The sequence below is a fragment of the Triticum dicoccoides genome, chromosome 4B (assembly GCF_002162155.2).
Source record: "Triticum dicoccoides isolate Atlit2015 ecotype Zavitan chromosome 4B, WEW_v2.0, whole genome shotgun sequence".
In the NCBI taxonomy this organism is placed as follows: Eukaryota; Viridiplantae; Streptophyta; class Magnoliopsida; order Poales; family Poaceae; genus Triticum; species Triticum dicoccoides.
The window spans coordinates 543,807,264-543,821,636 of record NC_041387.1 but is presented as its reverse complement, the minus strand read 5'-3'; the positions used below and the strand labels follow the sequence as shown (position 1 = coordinate 543,821,636).

The following is a 14,373-nucleotide window of genomic DNA, read 5'->3' as shown; positions in this document are numbered from 1 at the left end:
GTCGTTGGCGGGCGGGGAGGAGGGCGCGGGGGCGGCGGCGGCGAGGTCGGGCGTGACGAGGGGGAGCGGGTGGAGGGAGGGGAGGAGGGGGAAGAAGGGGTGGGTGTGGAGGTGGCGCTCGAGGACGAGGCGGGCGCAGGATGAGCACTCGGAGACGGAGCGGGAGAGCGGCGGCTGCGTGGTGGCGCACCGCGCCGGCGCGGGAGAGCGGCAGTAGGGGCACTGCGTCGGCAGCGACATGGCGGCGGCGGCGCGCGTGCGGAGAGGAGAGCGGGGACGCTCGGGCGTGCGTGCTCTGGGTTCGGGCAGTTCGCTCTCACGCCAAGGGGAGACCCCGTCCCACTGTCACGCACCCGACCTACTGAGAGCTCGTTTGTGTTTTCATCCTCTCCTTAGTTTATTTTCCTAGCATTTTATTTCTTACTGTCTTTCATATAGACATAATTTGCACTCCTGGTCTATTTATAACTTCTACTAGCTTCCATGCTCGGTTTTCTTGCTCCGAAGACAATCACACTCGATAGTGAAGTCTGATTTAAACCTTAAACTTGTAGAGCTTGTCGAAATTAAACATTAAACTCTCATTTTCGTCTGAAACTATGTGCAGTACATCCCAACCAATTTCAAAGACGGGGAGGTCAGGGGTTCGGCATCGAAGCGAACGGAGAAGAGGCAAAATTACTGGAGAAATGAAACACGGAACAGAACAGTGATGCCACACAGCGCAGAGAGAACCTTTGAAGACACAAAAGAACATGTATATCAGGCACATGGAGTAGCAAAACTCGAACTGACATGTAGATACACAAAAGAACATATGAAACAGAGTATAAACGAGTCCAGAAACCACAAGGAAATGACTGATCCCATCAGGTACATACCATACCAGCGACACTGGAGAAAGAATACCAAAATCAAAGTGCACTCAGTTGCATATTAAGTTAAAATTCAAAAGGAAAACACATGTCAGCAGCTGCTGGCTGCTACATTCACAACCAAAAAGATCGGCATGATTTGGGTGCATAACATTGCTGATATCAATCCATGTGTGCTCGCTCAACGGCTCAAGAGCAGGTTCATTAATCTTCCATGACCAGGCAAGCTTTACAATGGGGTCCATTCCCGTATGTTCTATCAATAACACTTCTAATCTTGCCAAAAGATATTACAACATGGGTATCGACTTGATCTTAACTAACCTCTACTAGTATAATCACGAACAGTAAGGCAAAACAGTTGTCAAGCTTCCAGTCCCAGGAGTGCTTTTCTACACAACAGTCTGGTCTTCAGTATATAAGTATCAGAAGCTCTCATTTACCTGAGACGCAAAACGTTAGATGGCGAAATGAGTAAAAACTGTTTTGTTTTTAACAAGCATCAAGACGCGTTAGTGCATTCAGGGCTATCATTGATGAATATGGGGTTTTTTTCCCGGGATAAAAAGCAAAGTATCAGTACTGTTGAAAATGAAACATCGTAGGGGTAGCTTATTCTGTAAGAAAATTACAAACCAGACATAATATAAAAGGCTGCTATGTCCTAAAAATTTAGTGCAGTTCCTATAGCGATGAAACAGAGGACATTCTAAATATTACAGCATGAATTCTTTTGCAAACATCTTTTTCCCATAGGATCAGGAAACTGTCACAAGCTAAAATGTTCATCTGTATAAGACCTAGGTAGCTGCTAAAGGTAAAAACAATATTCTACATGGCACAGTTCCTGGTCAAAATCAAAACGTACCATAGTTTTGGTGTTTCTTTGAGTAGTTATGGAAGGCTTTCACAATGGCGCCGTATTTCATTGATTTCAGAGGTCCCATATGCCTGCAAAGGAAATAATGGAGAGTTTTCAATGGTGGAAATAAATAGTAATATTAATTTATTTACTCACACTCCAGTTGGAATGATCTTATAACATGACTGAAGCATGGTTTTCTCTTCTCTACTTGTAACATTCAGAATCTAAAGTGGTATTCAGAATCTAAAATAATATCACCTATACTTTCAGGGGCAGCCAACTAAGCATGACCATTATATCAACTAGCTAAATGCCCGTGCGTTGCCACGGAATGAAAAAACTGCACATAAACACTAACGTGGGAAGCGACTGATGACTTGGATGCAGGAGGGTCAAAGACGGGCGACAAATTGGACGTTAAAATTCTCATATATCTAACAAAAATTACATTGGATGCGCTCTAATTAGCCAGCAAGAACATGTATGAGTTTATAAAAGCATATAACAAATTCTGAAACTCTAGTATAATATGGTAACATTTGCTTAGTACTTTATAGGGATGGTATGCTAAGTTCAGCTTTGCATTAATTGCGCAAAACAGATTTACAATGTTAATGAAGGAAAGTTAGGCAATAAATGGACTGAATGCATTTAGAGGAAACTATGAGAAATAATTTTCTTCCAAAGCGAAAATTTGAGTAGAATAAAACTCCAATCAACAGTATTTTTCTACCATATGTTAATATAAATAGGTATGGACAAGAGTTATTTGTGTATCAAAGAATGATAGCATGTGATCTAAGTTCAGTATGACAGGTCCAACGTGACACCTAGAACTAGGAATACTACCAGATGAGGAAACTTACATAATCTCAGTATATCGCAATCTCCATGTAGGAAAGCCTAAATGGCATCTGGCAGGACCATACACAAGTAGAAGATCAGGTTCTGGTCCAGCACAACCTAACGTACAAGGCAGGCACTTAAGTACTCAACTGGAGTTGCAATGAAATAAATTATAAAACAACTAGAACATTATCCATTAGTATATAAAATATATCATGCATGAAAAAAGGGACTTGTTTAAGCGTACCTATGGATTTCAGTGCACTGGCCATGTCAGTTTCTGTAAATACTGGCTCATTTTTTACATTCTCTTCACTTTTGACATTCTCTTGAGTATAGCTATCACCGTTTAAATAACTGGAGCAAAGTAAGTTGGCTGCTTTAGCAATGCCCTCTTTGCCATCAGAACCAGAAATACACTCTATCGTCATCTGTTTCTGACAACAGTCTAAGGCTTTGATATTTGCACTGACATCCTACATATGGCCATAACCGATGGTTCATACAAACTATCAAAAACATAAACGCTAGGGAATAGAAACACCGCAAGGCTTTTGATAGAAAACAAAGCAAGCTCAAGTCTGTAACTTACCAAATAATCTCCGGGATTGTTATCTCTTGAGCCATTCATACCAGGTTCAAACAATTTCTTCAGCACTCCTGTGTTGCAGTGTATAGAATATTAAAGTACAGATCTTGTACACTGTTAAGTGTTTGTGCATAAATAAAATAAATATTAGAAGCTGAACTGTATGAGGCAGTATGGCTATTAGTCTGTATTGTTCGGTTCTGTCCCTGCCCTACAAATATGAATACAGCCCCTGTATTGCTGCTTAATGTCTCTTGACTTTTACTAACCATGTCCATTTTTGCAAGATAAATTTCAGACTGAAAGCAATAGTACCTACAAATTAGAATAGTGAACTCAGTGTCTTACCGTCAATGTCGTACAGACATACATACTTCACACCAAGAGTTTTGAGCCAATATAACAGCTGATTGATCTTCACGGTATTCTTAGCTTCTCTGCTATCTACCACGATAGCGAGGTATTTGAGTCTCCCCAGTTGGAGATTCCGATACTTCCACAACAACCCAGACGAAATAAGAGAACACTCTAGATTGAAAATCAGATGAGAACATAAGCTTAAAAGGCTGATTGCTAAGTGGATGATGCACCAGAGCAAACCCAAAGTGAGCTTTATAATCATTGATGGTAGAGACATCTGCACAGAGAAATAAAACTTTTTAGCCAATTTTCCCCCCAGAATGCATTAGTACGAATATGTATGTTTACAAAAAGACAAGTGGTCATTTACTTTAAGTGGTATTGGAACCAAACCCTTAATACACTCCAATAATGAGATGGTCATCTCAATGACATCATGCATATTGCTTTGCATCCTAAATTTACTATTTATTCTCTAACTCTCATTCGCCAAACAAACACTGGCATGATGCCTGAAATATTTGAGTAAATAACGTAGGGTTGGATCAATCTAAAATAGGGTTGTTGCAACAAGCAAGAAGTATTATAATGAAGATTGAAGCTTGACATGATTAGAATTTTTGGTAGGACTAAGTGAACTGAACTTCAGCCAAGATCATAGAAAGTATAGGAGCAAATCAACGGTCAAAGATCATCAGAAATATGGCAAAGACACGACTCACGTCAGGTAATATCACAAAAATATAGGACTAAATCAGAAGTTAAGCTTTCAGATCAGATCGTACAAAATAAAGGAAAGGAAACAACTCAGAGAAGTCTTCTTAGTCAAGCGATTTAGTTGCACTATATATAGAAACCAAAGAAAACTACTGCAAAGAAGCTAAGGTACTGTTATGCGTAATCTTCCTTTCGCTCACAACAACAATGATACAAGAACATAAACTACTCACTGCTGCGTTTCTGCACTATTATTATAGCTACCCACCACTATTCGCAGCAAGTATTCAGTCGCCAGATTTTAGTCTCTCCTCAAACCAATCACTATATATAAGAGGGAAATGAAGCTAACAACAAGTTGCAAGAGGAAGAATGAAATTCACCAGTTTAAATACATGTGGAGGAGGCTTATTCATGAATACGGGTGTCTCATTGACCACAAATGCCTCCCTGCACCAAGAACCACGAGATTAATATTTTTCAAGAAAGGACGAAGAGGACATCGTAGATGCAACAACCTATGCACAGTGCTATTTTTGGATGTTCAAAGAAAAAGAAGAGGACATTGGACATATATAACGACCTATGCAAAGAACAGTTTCTGGAAGTCGAAAGAAGGAAGAAGAGGACATCGTGCATACAGCGACCTAAGCAAAGAACAAATTTTGGAAGTTGAACTGAATTTATTATTTCTGGACGAGGGATCAGGTAATATGCGTTCGAAGCTAAAATTACACAGGGGAAATGGCAACAGGAGCAGAGGGCAAGCAAAGAAATCTGACATGGCCTTGGTACCCATGGTAGCCACAGCTGGGCTGAGAGAGATGGGGAGGAAGCAGCCGAAGGATCAAGAACCAGGAGCACGCTATCAAATTGGAGAAACTGGCCGGGCTGAGGAAGAACTGCGATCACACAAAAGCTAGTATAAGATTTGCCTTATCAAAGGCGAGCTATCACGTACTGCTGATTCTGAAACTGACCTCTGCTGTCTGCTTGCTTTCTGAAAGTTTATTCGATGTTCTCCACGCACACACGAAAAGAAAGTTTATTCAAAGCTTAGCCACTGATTGATGCCGATGGCATAATTGCAGGCAGTACGTGTACGTGCTTGGGCATTTGCACACGTGTGAGATCAAGCGGACAGTTGCCGACGTGATAGTACTAGAATAATTCGGAGGCGGGTGGTACAGTACTTTGATTCGTGCGAATGGACGGTGCAGACAGCGAGGCGAGGATAAACTAGTAGGCGTCTCATGCCACGCATTTGGTCGAACACCTACCGTGCGTCTTCACGAGAAGCACGGCCACGCGCCCACGCAGAGTAGGTCTCCCAGTTTCAACGGGGAGGAGAGATGGAAGGGTGGGGAGGTGAGACTTGCCTCAGCGTGCCGCCGGTCGAAGCGAGCGACGCCGTCGCTGCCGCGCTTCCCCCAGGCCCGGCGGGGGTCACGGCCGCATCGGCGCCGCGGTGACGGACGCAGAGGCGGCTGCTGCGGCCGGGCAAGAGCAACGAATTCACGATCTGGACTCCCGTTGTCGAAAGGTAGAAGACCAGCGACAGGATTTTGACCAGAATCAAAGCAATGGGCCCTCATCTCATAGCTCCGAGGTGCGGCACGGGTTAACTTGATGAACAGATGGGCCTAGTCGACCTCTTCCAGCCCATGGGCTTTTCCTATCATAACCAACTCATGCTGCGCGCTCCAAAAAAGATCTAAAAAAATCATATACGGCGCGCTCCGAAATCACTACTATAATTTAATTAAGGAGTGCTCCTTTCAAAGATCACTTTCATCAGGTTGCGACAAGTGGCGCGCTGCATGTGCGTGCCTAGGAGTTTTTTCTTTTTTTCGTAGACCCGTTTATTCAAAATGTTTTATCTCTTAAACCGTGCATCCAAATATCGAACTGTTTTCATCGTTGTATTCCTCGCATCGAGATCTTCAAAACTAGATCTCATGTTGATAGGTTTCGACGAACTTTTCATAAAAAAGTACGAAAAAACCACATCGGGAGCAAAAAATTTTCCATTACAAAAGCCGTTTCCGAAAGGCACAGTCGTGCCTCTCGCGGAAGCAAATCCGTGCCTCATATGGAAGGAAAAATGGGAAAAGGAGTTTTTTCGTTTTCGATAGGCACGTCCGTGCCTCTCGCAGAAGCAAAACCATGCCTTTCGTGAAAGGAAAAAAAAACACATTTTTTCGTGTTCGAGAGGCGGAAGCAAATCCGTCCCTTGTACTAAAAGGAAAAAAAAAGGAAAACGCGTTTTTTTGTTTTCAAGAGGCATAATTGTGCCTCTCGCAGAATGAAAAAAGAAGCTTGTTTTTTCACGCAATAATTTTTTCAACAACTTTTTTTGTCAAAAAGCAAAGAAAGATCGTGGAAAAGCGAAAAGCCAAAAAAACCAAAAAAGCCTTCTAAAAAGCGAAAATGTGTGCGAAACTTAAAAAAACAAAATTCGAAGGGAGCGCCAAAAGCACGACAAATGGCGGTTCCTGAGAGCGTGTCGCGCGCTCTCAGCCCACCCCAAGTAACCCTTGGGAGGTTTCCGAACTAGTGCTTCTCAATTAGTTGCTCTCCACGCGCTCCGCGTTGGGAGGAGACGCGACACGGACCTCCAACTCCCCCGGCATGCCCTTTTGAGGCCCAGTTTTGGGCTGATTCTTCCAGAATCTTGAGAATCGACCCTCCATCCAGCTTCTCCTAGAATCTTGTGGTTTCAGATTCTGGGAGAAGCTAGGTGAAGGATTGATGGGAGAATTGGCTCTGACCGGCCCATCTATGGGGCGATCTGTTTTTAAATTACATTTTTTGTTTTAATTTTTGTTTTTGTTTTTAATATTTTAAATAATATGGATTTAAAATAGTTTTTTAAAAATATGCATGATTTTACAGAAAATGTTCTCATATTCAAATAATGTTCAGGATTTTGATAAATGTTAACTCATTCAAAAAGTGTCCTTGATTTTACAAAAAAAATCATCTATTCGGAAAATGTTGTGAAATTGAACAATTGTTTGCAAAAAATTGTTATTTCTTAAAAATATTCACAAATTAAAAAAATATTCATGGATTACAAAAAGTTTCTTTGATTAAAAAATGTTCACTGATTCAAGAAATGTCCGTGTACATCATAAATGTTCATTGAAATAAATAAATGTTTTCCCAATTTTCAGAAAATGTTTACCAATTCAAAAAAATGTTGACTTGTTTGAAAATAATTCTTGCGAATTATGAAAAAATGTTTGTGAATTTGTAAAATGTGTTCATCAATTCAAAAAATGTTTGCGAATTCGTGAAAATGTTCGTGAATTTGGAAAATGTTCATAATTTTAAAAAATTGTTGACGGTTTGAGAAAATATGTTCACAAATTTGAAAGATGGTCGTGAAAAATAAAAAGGAAAGTAATAAAGGAATAAAAAGATAAAATAACATAAAACAAAAAAGGGAAAGAAAAAAGAAAAAGAAAAATGGTTTAGGGAAGGTTCTATATGAAGGAAATATGCCCTAGAGGCAATAATAAAGTTGTTATTTAATATTTCCTTATTTCATGATAAATTTTTATTATTCATGCTAAAATTGTTTTAGCCGGAAACTTGATACATGTGTGGATACATAGACAAAATACCGTGTCCTAGTAAGCCTCTACTAGATTAGCGCGTTGATCAAAGATGTTTAAGTTTCCTAACCATAGACATTTGTTGTCATTTGATAAATGAGATCACATCATTAGGAGAATGATGTGATGGACAAGACTCATTCGTTAGCTTAGCATTATGATTTCAGTTTTATTGCTATTGTTTTCTTCACTGTCAAATACATATTCCTTCGACTATAAGATTATGCAACTCCCGGATACCGGAGGAATGCCTTGTGTGCTATCAAACGTCACAACATAACTGGGTGATTATAAAGATGCTCTACAGGTATCTCCAAAGATGTTTGTTGGGTTGGCATAGATCGAGATTAGGATTTGTCTCCCCGAGTATCGGAGAGGTATCTCTGGGCCCTCTCGGTAATGCACATCATAAGAAGCCTTGCAAGCAAAGTGACTAATGAGTTAGTTGCAGGATGATGCATTACGAAACGAGTAAAGAGACTTGTCAGTATGAGATTGAACTAGGTATGAAGATACCGACGATCGAACCTCGGGCAAGTAACATACCGATGACAAAGGGAATAACATATGTTGTCATAACGGTTCAACCGATAAAGATCTTCATAGAATATGTGGGAGCCAATATGAGCATACATGTTCCGCTATTGGTTATTGACCGGAGAGGTGTCTCGGTCATGTCTACATAGTTCTCGAACCTGTAGGGTCTGCACGCTTAACGTTCGATGACGATATTGTATTATATGAGTTATGTGATTTGGTGACCGAATGTTGTTCGGAGTCCCAGATGATATCACGGACATGACGAGGAGTCTCAAAATGGTCGAGAGGCAAATATTGATATATAGGACGATGGTATTCGGACACCGAGAGTATTCCGGAGGGTACCGGGTACATATCGGGTCACTAGAAGGGGTTCCGGGCACTCCCGACAAAAGATGTGGGCCTTATGTGCCAAGAGGGGAAACATAGCAGCAACCAGGGGTTGCTGTGCCCCCCATATGGGCCACACCAGAGGAGAAGGAAAGAGGGGAAGGGAGAAGGAAAGGGGGGATTTGGCCTCCCCCTTCCTTCCCTCCTCCCTCCTCTTTCCTTCCTCCTCCGGTAAATAAGGAAGGGGGGGGGGCGCCGGCCATAGGAAGGCCCCAAGTAGGATTCGACCTACTTGGGCGCCTCCTTGGCTGCCTCCCCTCTCCCCCACCTATATATATGTGGGGGCGCCTCTAGCACATCTTAGACTATTGCATAGCCGTGTGCGGCGCCCCCTCCACCGTTTACTCCCACGGTCATATCTTCGTAGTGCTTAGGCGAAGCCCTGCGCGGATTACTTCACCATCACCTTCACCACGCCCTCGTGTTGATGGAACTCATCTACTTCCTCGACATCTTGCTGCATCAAGAGGACGAGGGACGTCATCAAGCTGAACATGTGCAGAACTCGGAGGTGTCGTACGTTCGGTACTTGATCGGTCGGAGCTAGAAGAAGTTCGACTACATCAACCGCGTTGTCAAATGCTTCCGATTTCGGTCTACGAGGGTACATAGACACACTCTCCCCCTCTCATTGTTATGCATCTCCTAGTTAGATCTTGCGTGAGTGTAGGATCTTTTTGAAATTGCATGCTACCTTCTCCAACAGTGGCATCCGAGCCAGGTCTATGCGTAGATGATATGCACGAGTAGAACACAAGGAGTTGTGGGCGGTGATCGTCATACTGCTTACCACAAATGTCTTATTTTTATTCCGCGGTATTGTTGGATGAAGGGGCCCAGACCAACCTTACATGACCACATTCATGAGACCGGTTCCACCGACAGACATGCAACTAGTTTTACATAAAGGTGGCTGGCGGGTGTCTGTTTCTCCTACTTTAGTTGAATCGAATTTGATTGCAGTCGGTCCTTGTTGAAGGTTAAAACAGGAAACTTGATAAATCACCGTTGTGGTTTTTGTGTCGTAGGTAAGAATGATTCTTGCTAGAAGCCCGTAGCATAAAACTTGCAATAACAAAGTAGAGGATGTCTAACTAGTTTTTGCAGGGCATGTTGTGATGTGATATGGCCAAGACATGATGTGATACACGTTATTGTATGAGATGATCATGTTTTGTAAAAGTTATCGGCAATCGGCAGGAGCATTATGGTTGTATTTTATTGTATGAAATGCAAACGCCATGTAATTTCTTTACTTTATCACTATGCGTTAGCGATAGTTGTAGAAGCAACAGTTGGCGAGACAACCACGACGCAACGATGGAGATCAAGGTGTCGAGCCGGTGACTATGGAGATCATGACGATGCTTTGGAGATGGAGATCAAAAGAACAAGATGATGATGGCCATATCATGTCACATATTTTGATTGCATGTGATGTTTATCTTTGATACATCTTATTTTGCTTAGCACGACGATAGAATTATAAGATGATCTCTTAACTAAAATTTCAACGCATAAGTGTTCTCCCTGAGTATGCACCGTTGCGACAGTTCTTCGTGCTAAGACACCATGTGATGATCGGGTGTGATAGGCTCTACGTTCACATACAACGGGTGCAAGACAATTTTGCACATGCGGTATACTCGGGTTAAACTTGACGAGCCTAGCATGTACAGACATGTCCTCGAAACACTGGAGACCGAAAGGTCTAAAGTGAATCATATAGTAGATATGATCAACATAGAGATGTTCACCATTGATGACTACTCCATCGGACATGGTTTAGTTGATATGGATCACGTATCATTTAGATGACTTGAGGGATGTCTATCTAAGTGGGAGTTCATAAATAATTTGATTATTTGAACTTAAATTTATCACGAACTTAGTATAGATAGTATTTGCAAATTATGTTGTAGATTAATAGCTCGCGTTGTAGCTCCCCTATTTTTGATATGTTCCTAGAGAAAACTAAGTTGAAAGATGATAGTAGCAATGATGCAGACTGGGCCTGTGATCTGAGGATTATCCTCATTGCTGCACAGAAGAATTATGTCCTTGATGCACCGCTAGGTGACAAACCTATTGCAGGAGCAGATGCACATGTTATGAACATTTGGCAAGCTCGATATGATGACTACTTGATAGTATAGTGCGCCATGCTTTACGTCTTAGAATCGGGGCTTCAAAGACGTTTTGAATGCCACACAGCATATGAGATGTTCCAAGAGCTGAAATTGGTATTTCAGACTCATGCCCGTGTCGAGAGGTATGAGACCTCTGGCAAGTACTTTGCCTATAAGATGGAGGAGAATAGCTCAGCTAGTGAGCATGTGCTCAGAGTGTCTGGGCACTACAATCGCTTGAATCAAGTGGGAGTTAATCTTCTAGATAAGATAGTGATTGACAGAGTTCTCTAATCACTATCACCAAGCTATTAGAACTTCATGATGAACTATGATGTGCAAGGGATAACGAAAAAGATTCTTGAGCTCTTCGCAATGCTGAAATCAGCGAAGTAGAAATCAAGAAAGAGCATCAAGTGTTGATGGTTAACAAGACCACTAGTTTCAAGAAAAAGGGAAAAGGAAAAGAAAGGGAACTTTAAGAAGAATGACAAGCAAGTTGCCACTCCCATGAAGAAGCCCAAAGCTAGACCTAATCCTGAAACAAAGAGCTTCTACTTCAAAGGAAATGGTCACTGGAAGTGGAACTGCCCCAAATACTTGGCGGATAAGAAGGATGGCAAAGTGAACAAAGGTATATTTGATATACATGTTATTGATGTGTATTTTACTAGTATTCATAGTAACCCCTAGGTATTTGATATAGTTCAGTTGCTAAGATTAGTAACTCGAGACAGGAGTTGCAGAGACTAGTTAAAAGCGAGGTGATGATGTGTGGTGGAAATGTTTCCAAGGTTGATATGATCAACATCGCACACTCCCTCTACCTTCGGGATTAGTGTTGAACCTAGATAAATGTTATTTGGTGTTTGCGTTGAGCATGAATATGATTAGATCATGTTTATTGCAAAACAATTATTCATTTAAGTTAGAGAACAACTGTTATTCTGTTTACATGAATAAAACCTTCTATGGTCATACACCCAATATAAATGGTTTATTGAATCTCGATTGTAGTGATACACATATTCATAATATTGATACAAAAAGATGCAAAGTTGATAATGATAGTGCAACATATTTGTGGCACTGCCATTTAAGTCATATTGGTGTAAAGCGTATGAAGAAACCCCATGCAGATGGGCTTTTGGAATCACTTGATTATGAATCATTTGATACTTGCGAACCATGCCTCATGGGAAAGATGACTAAACCTCCGTTCTTCGGAACAATGGAGCGAGCAAATGACCTATTGGAAATAATACATACCGATGTATGCGGTCCGATGAGTGTTGAGGCACGTGGCGGGTATCATTATTTCTAACCTTGAAAGATGATTTGAGCAGATATGAGTATATCTACTTAATGAAACACAAGTCTGAAACAATTGAAAAATTCAAAGAATTTCAGAGAGAAGTGGAGAATCATCGTAACAAGAAAATAAAGTTTCTACGATCTGATCGTGGAGGCGAATATTTGAGTTAGGAGTTTGGCCTTCATTTAAAACAATGTGGAATAGTTTCACAACTCACGCCACCTGGAACACCACAGCGTAATGGTGTGTCCAAACGTCGTAACCATGCTTTATTAGATATGGTGTGATCTATGATGTCTCTTACCGATTTACCACTATCGTTTTGGGTTATGCATTAGAGACAACTGCATTCACGTTAAACAGGGCACTGTCTAAATCCGTTGAGACAACACCGTATGAAATGTGGTTTGGCAATAAACCTAAGTTGTCATTTCTTAAAGTTTGGGGTTGCAACACTTATGTCAAAAGGCTTCAGCTTAATAAGCTCGAACCCAAATCGGAGAAGTACTTCTTCATCGGATAACCTAAGGAAACAATTGGGTACACCTTCTACCATAGACCCGAAGGCAAGATCTTCGTTGCCAAGAATGGAACCTTTCTAGAGAAGGAGTTTCTCTCGAAAGAAGTGAGTGGGAGGAAAGTAGAACTTGATGAGGTAATTGTACCTTCTCTCAATTTGAAAAGTAGCTCATTAGAGAAATCCGTTCCCGTGATGCCTACACCAACTAGAGATGAAGCTAATGATAATGATCATGAAACTTCAGATCAAGTTACTACCAAACCTCGTAGGTCAACCAGAACACGATCGACACCAAAGTGGTACGGTAATCCTATTCTGGAAGTCATGTTACTGGACAATGGCGAACCTACGAACTATGAAGAAGCTACGATGAGCCTAGATTCTGATAAATAGCTTGAGGCCATGAAATCTGAGATAGGATCCATGCATGAGAACAAAGTGTGGACTTTGGTGGACTTGCCCGATGGTCGGCAATCCATAGAGAATAAATGGATCTTCAAGAATAAGACTGACACTGATGGTAATGTTACTGTCTACAGAGCTCGACTTGTCGCAAATGGTTTTCAACAAGTTCAAGGGGTTGACTATGATGAGACTTTCTCAACCGTAGCAATGCTTAAGTCCATCCAAATCATGTTAGCAATTGCCACATTTTGTGAAATCTGGCAAATGGATGTCAAAACTGCATTCCTTAAAAATGGATATCTCTAAGAAGAGTTCTATATGATGCAACCAGAAGTTTTGTCGATCCTAAAGGTTCTAACAAGGTGTGCAAGCTCTAGCGATCCATCTATGGATTGGTGCAAGCATCTCGGAGTTGGAATACACGCTTTGGTGAAGTGATCAAATCATATGTTTTTATACGGACTTACAATGAAGCCTGTATTTACAAGAAAGTGAGTGGGAGTTCTATATCATTTCTGATATTATATGTGGATGACATATTATTGATTGGAAATGATATAGAATTTCTGGATAGCATAAAAGGATACTTGAATAAGAATTTTTCAATGAAAGACCTCTGTGAAGCTACTTACATATTGGGCATCAAGATCTATAGAGATAGATCAAGACGCTTGATAAGACTTTCAATGAGTACATACCTTGAAATGATTTTGAAGGAGTTCAAAAATGGATCAGTCAAAGAAGGAGTTCTTACTTGTATTGTAAGGTGTGAAGTTGAGTAAAGACTCAAAACCTGACCACGGCAGAAGATAAAGAGGTAATGAAAGTCATTCCCTATGCCTCAGCCATAGGTTCTATAAAGTATGCCATGCTGTGTACCAAACATGTTATGTACCTTGCCATGAGTTTGACAAGGGGGTACAATAGTGATCCAGGAGTAGATCACTGTACAATGGTCAAAATTATCCTTAGTTACCTTAAAGAGGACTATGGAAATGTTTCTCGATTATGGAGGTGATAAAGAGTTAGTCGTAAAGAGTTACATCGATGCAAGCTTTGACACTGATCTAGATGACTCTAAGTCTCAATATAGATACATATTGTACGTGGGAGCAATTAGCTAGAGTAGCTCCATGCAGAGCATTGTAGACATAGAAATTTGCAAAAATACATATGGATCTTAATGTGGCAGACCCGCTGAC

The 14,373-nt window shown here is 41.0% G+C and overlaps 1 protein-coding gene across 7 annotated transcripts; it reads right to left on the bottom strand.

Annotated features, from left to right (window-relative positions):
• Nucleotides 1-952: 952 nt before the first annotated feature.
• On the bottom strand, nucleotides 953-5,835 carry LOC119291366 (dehydrodolichyl diphosphate synthase complex subunit NUS1-like). Of its 7 annotated transcripts, XM_037570116.1 has the most exons (9): nucleotides 5,035-5,185; nucleotides 4,836-4,899; nucleotides 4,636-4,702; nucleotides 3,524-3,812; nucleotides 3,179-3,246; nucleotides 2,834-3,062; nucleotides 2,607-2,703; nucleotides 1,744-1,826; nucleotides 953-1,318 (listed from the first exon to the last, which is right to left on the bottom strand). In XM_037570116.1, exons 2-9 carry the CDS (start codon nucleotides 4,889-4,891, stop codon nucleotides 1,311-1,313), a joined length of 897 nt encoding a protein of 298 aa, XP_037426013.1. In that variant the 5' UTR covers nucleotides 4,892-4,899; nucleotides 5,035-5,185; the 3' UTR covers nucleotides 953-1,310. The 7 variants fall into 7 exon arrangements, with proteins under 7 accessions (XP_037426013.1, XP_037426008.1, XP_037426007.1 ...); XM_037570111.1 differs by lacking the exons at nucleotides 4,836-4,899; nucleotides 5,035-5,185 and adding an exon at nucleotides 5,632-5,835; XM_037570110.1 differs by lacking the exon at nucleotides 4,836-4,899 and having other exon boundaries at nucleotides 5,035-5,165.
• Nucleotides 5,836-14,373: the final 8,538 nt, after the last annotated feature.